The 10,159-nt window shown below is 49.9% G+C and overlaps 1 protein-coding gene across 2 annotated transcripts; it reads right to left on the bottom strand.

Annotated features, from left to right (window-relative positions):
- Positions 1-1,020: 1,020 nt before the first annotated feature.
- Positions 1,021-8,518, bottom strand: Batf2 (basic leucine zipper ATF-like transcription factor 2). Of its 2 annotated transcripts, none has more exons than XM_057779428.1 (3): positions 8,468-8,518; positions 6,036-6,140; positions 1,021-2,197 (listed from the first exon to the last, which is right to left on the bottom strand). In XM_057779428.1, exons 1-3 carry the CDS (start codon positions 8,504-8,506, stop codon positions 1,511-1,513), a joined length of 831 nt encoding a protein of 276 aa, XP_057635411.1. In that variant the 5' UTR covers positions 8,507-8,518; the 3' UTR covers positions 1,021-1,510. The 2 variants fall into 2 exon arrangements, with proteins under 2 accessions (XP_057635411.1, XP_057635410.1); XM_057779427.1 differs by having other exon boundaries at positions 1,021-2,200.
- Positions 8,519-10,159: the final 1,641 nt, after the last annotated feature.

Raw genomic sequence — 10,159 nt, forward strand, 5'->3', positions numbered from 1 at the left:
TCTCATCTCTACTTTGCTGTCTTGTTTTTGCTTTCAAAGTGTGTGTTCATGTGTGTAAGGCACACCTTGTTTGAGGCAGATTCTCTTGTTCTCTACTGCATGTGCGGGGCTAGCTGGCATCACAAGGAGTTCCCATGGGCTCTCCTGTCTCTGCATCATTCTGCAGCTGGGATGACAGGATTACAGCACACGCCCCTGGCCTTGGCTTGACTAAGTCTGGAGATTTGAATTGAGTCCTTGGGCTTGTGCCTTACCCCCTGAGCCATCCCCCAGTCACCCACCTCGTCCCCACTCGTCCCCAGGCCTCTCTTTTTTTTCCCGCCCCCAGGCCTCTCTTGAGATTCTAGAGCTCTTTCCTTAAAAAAAAAAAAAAAAAAAAAAAAAAAATTTTAAACTTATCATGGGCGGAGGCCTGCTGGAGGGCAGCTTTGTAGAATCAACTCTCCTTCCCACCATTCGGGTTCCTGGGCTTGTATCTGATTGCCAGGCTTGCGTGGCAAGCAAGCCTATGCCCGGAGCCATCCATCGGACCCACTCTGTCTTTGTGAAGACCCTGAGGTTTCAACAGTTAGTGTACGGGCTAGAGAGCTGTCTCTGGTTAACCAGCAGTTCCTGCAGAGGATCCAGGTTTAGTGCTCACATCCACATGATGATGGCTCACAACCATTTGTAACTCTAGGCCCAGGGGAACTGATGACCTCCACAGGCACCAAGTGTGCATGTGGTACACAAACATACATGCAGGCAAAACACTCGTACACATAATTTTGCTTTCTTTCCTGAGACAGGTTCTCTCCACACAGCCCTGGCTGTCCTGGAACTCAGTATGTAGACCAGGCTGGCCTAAAATTCACAGAGATCCACCTGCCTGTCTCCCAGGTATTAGGATTAGAGGAGTGTACCACTACACCCAGTTCACACATATATGTTTCTATATAATATATATTTGTATAAAATATATAATCAACAGAGTGTATCCAGTTTCAACAACTCAGAAAAACAGAGGCCTGAGAAGCGCTTTTTCTCAGCAACACACGCACCGAGATGCATGTTCTGACCCAGGAGTGAGTCCACTTCCGATACACCGCCCCACTCAGTTCCATGTGTGAAAAACCTGCTGAGCTCGAGGCCCTTTGGAGTGCTGAGAGTGAATGATGGCCCCTTCAGAGATGATAACCCTGCAGAGCTCCCACCTCGCTCCGAGCTGTCACGGCCAGGTCCCAAGAGTCACGAAGGAGCCACTTTAGGGGAGCCCGAGGGTCACAGGACCTGATACTGTGCAGGGCTGGGAGAGCCACCAAGGAAAACACAGGTAATATTGCAGCCAGGTTCAAGGCTCTTGCATTTGGCCCTTCGATCGTCTTTTCCTGGAGCCTCTGGTGAGGGAGAGGATGGCTTTGCTTGGTCCACAGCAGTAGGCACTTGGTGACATGAGCAGAAGTGGAGGAGCTGCCTAGGTGCTGAGGCTGTTTCAGGAGCCCAGGGAAAGCAGCCCAGCTCGAGATACAGGCTAGAAATGGACTTTTGCGGAAGAGAGCAGCGGGAAGGCCACGAGGGGGTGTGGGCTTGGGTCCACAGACATCTTCTGCCAATCTGCCAAGGAGCTAGACAGTGCAGGCAAGCGTTCTATGTTCTGTGGACACTCGGGTCTGGGAGCAGTTGGAGTGCTGGAGGAGGATGCCAGACTCCTGCTGGTGGGATGTTCCAGCCTGAGGGGCTGTGGAGGGACCAGCTGGTCTGGGGGGCTGGGCATGAGAGCATCAAACTTAGAGGAAGACCCCAGCAGGCTGGCGCCAAGGGGCGATGCAGACAGTACAGGGCTGGGGGATAGCTGGGCTAGAGGAGCCCTCACCATGAGAGGGTCAAAGGTCAGTGAGGGCAGTGGGGAAGGGAGGAGGCCAGGAGCCTCCTGTAAGCATGGACCTGGGGAGAGTTGCTGGGCTGGGGGAGAGGAGCCAGGAGTCTGGAACAGGCCCAACTGTTCCTGGCAGCCACGGTATCCATGGGAGGCAGGTTGTCCTGAGAGTTGCTCAGCCTGGACTGGGCATCCAGAGGGCAGCAGAGCAGGGGAGGAGCCACAGTCCACTTGGCACAGGCGTTCATGCAGATGCAGCGTCCGGCCCCACCGTGCCAGCTCAGCCTGCAAGACCTGGATCTCCTTCCGAAGGGCGTGGTTGTGCTTCTCCAAGGACTCGTGCTGCTGGGGGGGGGGGGAGGGGAGGGTATGTCAGCATCAGGACCCTGCAGGGTGTTCACTGCTGCAGGCTATGGATAGCCACACAGAACCTCTTGGCTATTCTTGGCACTCATCATGTCCCCCTATCCCTCATCTCCAGAGCTGGGACCTTGCTCTCTGCCCATTATGGGTCCTCTGAGAAGCACCCCTTCTCACCCAGGATCTCCATCTGGCCTCTGACTAACTACCCCACTCCCTACCTCCTGTCACTTCATTGGCCCATTTAGGGACTGTATCTTGTCTGATGGGTTTAAACTGTAAGTTGGGGAGGGGGCACTGTGAGCAAATGAGGTGACAGGCAGACTTGCATATCTTCTATTGTTCTCTGCGCTATATTCCCTTAAGTCTGGATTCTCACCAAACCTGGAGCTGGACATTTTAGTCAGCAGGCTCCTGGGATGTGCCCGTGTCTGCCTCTAGTGCTGCAGTTAAGGGCACAGCATTTTTAAGACGGCAGTAGAGATTTGAATTCAGGTCCTTATGCTCGCGCAGCAAATGCTCTTACCTAAGTCATATCCTCAGGACTCTTGAGACAAGGTCTTTCTCTACAGCTCAGGCTAGCCTTGAATTTGCTGCAGCCCTCCTTGCCTCAGTCCCCCACATTCTGGAATTACAGGCATGTACCACCACGCTCTCCTATGCCATTAATTATAGACTGAAGTCATTAAAGATTCCCAAGACTCCAGAATCTGAGTGCACCGCTGTGGGCTCAAGATTTCTCTCTTAATTCCCGTCCTTCTGGAATCTGTGTCTTTCACACAGCTGCTGTCTGCTCTGCCTGAACACTTTGACCCCTGCCCCCCTGGCACTTTCGATATGGCCTTTACAGGGCAATTTCAGTGCCATTCTTTCCTGGATACAGACAGTCTGCTACAGGCCAGGGCTCAGCCTCCAGGCCCCTGTAAGGCACCAACAAAAGGCTATAAAGGACTCAGAACACCACTGCATAGGTTGGCAGGTACCCTGAGTCAGCATTTTCTAAGCCCTGTTTGGCTGAGCGATAGGTTCTGAAAACCCATAGGGCAAATTATCAACAGGCAACTTTGTTCTGTTCTCAAGAGAGTTGCATGTAGCCCAGGCTGGCCTCGAACCTTGTGTGTACGCATGCCAATGCTGGCCTTGAACTCCTGATCCTCCAGACTCTAGCTTCCAAATCTTAGAATTATAGGCACACGCCACCATGCCCAACTCCGCCGTTCTTCTCTTGGATTGGAGACCCATCTGCGCATGTGTATCATGCAAGGATTGTGCTTCTATTTTTTTTTTTTTATCATTTTGGGGGCGTGGCATGTGCCATGACCCATGTGTGGAGATCACAGTAAGTGCTCTCTTCACTCTGCTCAAACTCACAGGACCAGATTTTTTTTACCCACCAAAGCATCTTGCTTCCCTCCTCTCCACATTTGCACTTCTGAACAGCATTTAAAGTGACAGTAACGGTGAAGACGCAGAGAGAATTTTATTTCCATATCTTGTAAGTCCCCCTCGAGGGACACTGTAAAAGGTGCATTTTCAAGGGCATTCTGCAGAATGTGGCGTAGGCCATGAACTGGTTCTGAGGGGCCGCAGAGCCACCAGCAGCCCCATCTGCACAATGATTTATACAGATGGGAAGGAGATTTCTTTTTCCCTTTACAGAGATTTTTTTTTTTTTTTTTTGAGACAGGGTTTCTCTGTGGTTTTGGAGCCTGTCCTGGAACTAGCTCTTGTAGACCAGGCTGGTCTCAAACTCACAGAGATCTGCTGGGATTAAAGGCGTGCGCCACCACCGCCTGGCCCTTTACAGAGATTTAAAGTGTATTTTATTTATGTGTGTGTTTAGTGTGTGTGTACTTGGGCAGATTCACACCACAGTGCAAGTGTAGGGTCAGAAGACAACTTTTGGGAGGCAGCTCTCTTCCCCACTGTGTGGGTCTTAGAGATTGAAGTCACTTCCTCAGAGTGTTCTTACCTGCTGAGCCCTCTCTACAGGCCCAGAATGGCTATTTCTACCTAGAGACATATACCAGTCAGTAGAGAGCTCATTTAGCATAAATGATGTCCTGAGATCACTCCCTCACACCACATAAACTGGGCATGGTGGCCCATGCCTGTAATTCTAGCACCAGAGAGGCAGAGGCAGATCAGTGGTTAAGAGAGTGAACTGGTCTTCTAGAGTATCCAAGTTCAGTTGCCAGCACCCATGCCAGGTGGCTTATCTGGGGTACCTGACATCTCTGTCTCCTGTGGGCACTGCACCTATAAGCACATAGACACATTTATACATAATAAAAAATTAATTAAAGCCCGGTGGTGGTGGTGGCACATGTTTTAATCCCAGTACTCAGGAGGCAGAGGCAGGCGGATCTCTGTGAGTTCGAGGCTAGCCTGGTCTATAAGAGCTAGTTCCAGGACAGGCTCAAAAGTCACAGAGAAACCCTATCTCGAAAAACCAAAAAAATAAAATTAATTAATTATTTAGTTAAAACTAAGTGTGGTAGTGCATGTCTTTAATATTAGCACTTGGCAAGCAGAGGTAGGCCAGCCTGGTCCACATAGTATATTCCAGGACAGTCAGGGCTACACAGAGAAATCTTGTCTCTAAATAAATAAATGAAATGAAATGAAAAGAAAGCCAATCCAGTGAGAGGGCTCAGCAGGCACAGCCGCCTTGTCCCACAGCCCTTATGGAAGGAGAAAACTGCCTTCACAAAGTTGTCCTCCAGCCTCCACATGCGAGCTGTGGTCTATGCACCCCCAAACTCACATAACAACCAATCAAAATCTAATAAATAAACAAAAGTGAGGGCTGGAGATGTAGCTCAGGGATAGAGCGCAGCTGCCCAGCACCGCATCCTTGATCTGGAGCGGCGCAGCCCAGCATCCAGCTCTCTGGAGGAATGCTGACTGCGTGTGGGTTAAGCCAGCCTGTGGTGCTCTGTCCTCCTGCTATGAGCTTTCAGCTCTTTAACCCGATGCTGTCATTTGCTCTACCGTAAACTGTGGAGCCTCCTTTTGTCTGCCCGGCCCTGTCACAGGTGATTGCAAGCAGAATGCAATGGGACAGTTCCCTGTCTGCCTGGCACTGGACTCAGTGGGGAAGCAATGTGGAGGAGGCAGGGAAGGCTCCTGTGAGGGATAACTGATCTGCTCCCAGGTTAATGACTCAAAGCAACAGTGTGGACAAAGTGTGGCATGAAGGCGGTTGCGAAGGATGGCCTGGTCCGCTCGTGGGTTACTGAGTGATGTTTCTGATATACTCCTTCCTTACCAGGTCATATCCTTACTTTCCCATGACTCCCCAAGAGGTCCCTCCTAGGTGCTGGGCAGTTACTGGATCATGTTCTGGACTTTGCAGCCCCCAGAACCAAGAGCTAAATGAAACTCTTCTGGGTCTAGAGCTATGGCTCATTGATTAAGAGCACTGACTGCTCTTCCAGAGGGACCAGGCTCCATTCCCAGCACCTTTATGGGGGCTCACAACCATCTGTAAATCTAATCCTAGGGGATCTGCTACCCTCTTCTGTCCTCTAGAACATGGCACACATATAAAATACCCATACCCACACATATAAAATAAAACTAACTCCTAACTAGGTAGTGGTGGTGCACGCCTTTAATCCCAACACTTGGATGGCAGAGGTAGGTGGATCTCTGTGAGTTCGAGGTCAGCCTGGTCTACAGAATGAGTTCCAGGACAGCCTGGGCTACACAGAGAAACCCTGTCTTAAAACAAAACAAAACAAGAAACAAATAAGATGCACTTTTAAAAGAAAGAGAGCTCTTTTCTCTCTTTTGAAGCAGAAGAGGGCTTCCCTACCTGGTGCAGAGCATCTGCCTTGTCAGTGTGCTTCTGCCGGCTGCGCTGGGCAGCCAGCCGGTTCTTCTGCTTCTTCTTCAGCTGCTTCTGACACTCCTCGGGGTCCTATAAAGCATGAGGCAGAGAGTTCCGGGGTCCTGGCTGCGGCTTGTCCCCTCTACCCTGATCAGCTGTTTGGAAAGCTATCTTTCTCAGGTCTAGTCCTTGAGAATCCTTGTTCTCTCAAAATCTGTTTCCTCCCATGGAAACAACTCCCCTACAATCCCCCTACAACCCCCCTGAAGACACCGCACTCCTTATTGTAAAGCCAAAGCTATCCAATGTTCAGCTCACCACTTACATAAATAAGGAGGCTGGGATTCGAACTCAGAACAGAGCAACCTCAAACAAATGTTCTCAAAAGCCAGCATTGACTTTTCTGAGTACAATAATCCCAGCAGTACAACAGAGGCACATGGTGCTTCCCCAGCTGTCCACAGAGAGTAGAGGAGAGAAGCTAGGAGTAGACAAACCAGTGAGCTGCCATTTCTATAAGCTAAGGTCAGAGCTCCACAAAGACAGGGTCAGGGCCTGATAAAGTTCCAAGTGCCTGTGCCCACCTCAGTCCCAAAGTGCTGGAATTCACTTACTCAAAGAAGATTTATTTTTAATGTGTGTGGTGTGTGTGTGTGGGTGTGTGTGTGTATGCAGACAAACGTGTAGAGAGACCAGAAACACAACCTTAAGTATCATTCATGCTCAGACATCATCTACTTTAACTTTTAAAATCACATGTGTAAGTGTGTGGTGACAGGTATGTGAGAGTGTAGGTACCAGTGGAGGCCAGAAGAGGGCGTTAAATCCCCTGGAGCTGGAGTTACAGGTGGTTCGGTTGTGAGGTGCCCTGTGTAGATTCTGGGAACCAAACTCAGACTCTCTCTAAAAGCAGTAGTAAATGCTCCTTGACCGATGAGCCATCTCTCCAACCTCCACTTACTTTTTTTTTTTTTTTTTTGGTTTTTCGAGACAGGGTTTCTCTGTGGTTTTGGAGCCTGTCCTGGAACTAGCTCTTGTAGACCAGGCTGGTCTCGAACTCACAGAGATCCGCCTGACTCTGCCTCCCAAGTGCTGGGATTAAAGGCATGCGCCACCACCGCCCGGCCTCCTCCACTTACTTTTTGAGGGCAGAGTCTCTCACAAGCCTGGGGTTCACCACCAAGGCTAGGCTACCTGTCATTGCACAGAGACTGGCTGGTGTTACCTTCCCCAGTGCTTGACACCAGACTCTTTTAGTGGATGCTAGGGATCAAACTCAGGTCTTCATGCTTATAAGGCAAGTACTTCATCAACTAAGCCATCTCCCCATCCTTTCAACAAACTTTTTTTTTTTTTTTTTTTTGGTTTTTCAAGACAGGGTTTCTCTGTGGCTTTGGAGCCTGTCCTGGAACTAGCTCTTGTAGACCAGGCTGGTCTCGAACTCACAGAGATCCGCCTGCCTCTGCCTCCCAAGTGCTGGGATTAAAGGCGTGCGCCACCACCGCCCGGCTCAACAAACATTTATTAAGCACCTACTGTGTACCAGGCCCTAAGCTAGGAGGGCACATAAGTGGGAAGAGAAAACCAACCAACCAACAAAGCAAAACAAAACCAAGCAAAATGGCCAGAGGTGGTGGTGCCTGCTAATAATAATAATAATAATATCCCAACAGAAGGATTAGGGGATTAGGTCAAGTCCAGGCTGGCTGCAGAGTAAGGCCAGGAAGGCATACATGAGGTCTTTCCTCAAACAAACAATGAAGAAGGTAGGGCCTAGCTTAGAAGGGGTCACAGAATTCCATGCTCCCACTGAAATGGGGTGGTTGCCTAGAACGAATGAATGGAAAGTCAGTCTGTCTGGCAGAAAAGAGGACTTTAACAACAGCTCTGAGCCTAATCCTGGGGACCATGAAACTTAAGTGGAACTTGAGGCCAAATGCCCTGAGCTGTACCCTGCTCTACCCCAGGCATGACCCAGCCACCCTGGCCTAGGATTCCACACGTTCCTTGGTTTGTGGCTACCCAGTGGCTATATCTTCTTCAGGACAAACTGCAGAACCCAGACGACCAGAAGAATAGACTAGAGAGGCTGGGGAAAGAGTCAGTGAGAAAAGAAAGAAGCTGCGATTTGAGGGATTGAGAAGAGAGAGAAAAAAAAAAAAAAGGTCTGGAAAACAGAGCAGCAAGGTGAGAGCAAATGGAACAAGAGTAAGCAGGTCTTCAGAGTCCAGAGAGCTGGGAAGGCTCCGTTCCAATCCCCAGGAGGAACTGAACCCGGAGATGGGAGTGTAGAGCCCAGCCTCACACAGATGTGTTTAAGAGGGGACCAGAGCTCCTCACTGCACTCTCCCTCGTCTGTCCCTGGGACCCTTGGCTGTGTCTCTCCAGGTGTTTCTTTCCTAGTCCCCTGTACTCACTGTCCCAGGCAGCAGCGCACCACTCCCACAGAGTTGCATGGCTCAGGCAGGGGGAGCAGATGTTCAGTCGGTCCTGAGTGTCCCCTCAGCAGCTCTGCCCTCCCAATGCCCTCTGGAGGCCCAAGGAAGTGGTGGCTCTTTAAGTCCCCGGTGACCACTCCACCCCCAGCACACCCAGTTTCAGTTTCTCCTAAAGCCACCGGCTGCTCAGAATCCTTGGCTCCTGCTTGCTCACGTGGGTGGAACTTCCTAACATGAACTGCCTTCCGGCTGGCCCCTTCTCTGGAAGAAGGATGGTGGAGGGTAGACAGGAGGAACACCAGGACAGTATCCTGGAAAGGGCTGGCAGGCTACCAGGAGAAACAGGGGGGTGGGGGATGGGGTGTGTGTGTGTGCATGAAGGAGCCCAGGTTCATAGTTCACACAGGAGCTGTGCAGCTTTGAGAAGGTGACTCATTTTCTCTGAACTTTAGTTTCTTCATTTATAAAGGATGTGGTAGGATGGAACACATTCCCAGGCTTGGGGCAGGGTGTGGTCAGCAGGGTGCTTGCACTACAGAAGCAGGGCCTGACTGTGAGGCCAACCTGGGTTACACAGTAAAAGTCCCCAGGTCCGACAAAGGAGCTGAGGCAGTGCAACCTCTGCAAACTCTCTGAGACCAATGTGGCAGGCATGACTGCAAAAATGAACAGCCAGGACTGGCACAGTGGCGCACACCTTTAAATTCCAGTGCTCGAAAGCAGAGCCAGGAGGGTGTCCAAGAGTTGAAGGCTATCAAGTTACAGGGTAGCCAGTACTAAACAACTGAGACTCTGTCTCAATGATAATGGCCAGGCAGTTGTGTCCTACGCCTTTAATCCCAGCACTCAGGAGGCAGAGGTAGACAGATCTGAGTTTGAGGCCAGCCTAGTCTACCAAGTGAGTTCCAAGACCGCCAGGGCTACACACAAGAGAAATTCTATCTCAATAAGAAAAAAGGAATGATGATGAAGAAGAATTTTTAATTTTAACTTTATGCCTGTGAATATGTCTGTGTACTACATATGTGCCCAGTATGCTCAGAGGTCCAAAGAGGGCATTAGTTCCCTTTGGCAGTTGTGAGCTGCCAAGAGGATGTTGGGAATTGGGCCTGGGTCCCCTGGAAAAATAGTCAGTGCTCTTAACCACTGAGACATCTCTAGACCCCAAAATAAAAATTTTGAAAGAATTCTTAGGTCCAGGTTTGTTTTTGTGCTAAATCTGGGCACGGTGGCAGATGCCGATAATCCCAGCATTGGGGAAATGGAGGCAAGAAGATCAGAAATTCAAGCCCATTTATAGCTACACAGAGAGTCGGAGATTAACCTGAGTTATAAGAGGCAGTGTTTCTTAATAAATAATAAATAAAAAATAAAAGAGCACTGAAATTGATTAGCAATATCTGCCATGCCATGATTGATTAGTGATGTCTGTAATGACCAGAGCTATGGAGCACAACAATCATTTGTCATCTCTAGAACTGTTCCTGAAGCCAGTCTGGGCTTCATAGTTGGAAGACTTAACTGAGTCCTGCTGCTCTGCCCACCAGGTTTAAGGCCCAGAGATTTAGTATGCTCATCCCTTTTCTGGAAATGATAAAATAAGTCTTAAACCAGGCGGTGGTGGCACATGCCTTTAATCTCAGCATTTGGGAGGCAGAGGCAGGTAGATGG

This window comes from Chionomys nivalis, chromosome 8, assembly GCF_950005125.1.
Source record: "Chionomys nivalis chromosome 8, mChiNiv1.1, whole genome shotgun sequence".
Taxonomy (NCBI): Eukaryota; Metazoa; Chordata; class Mammalia; order Rodentia; family Cricetidae; genus Chionomys; species Chionomys nivalis.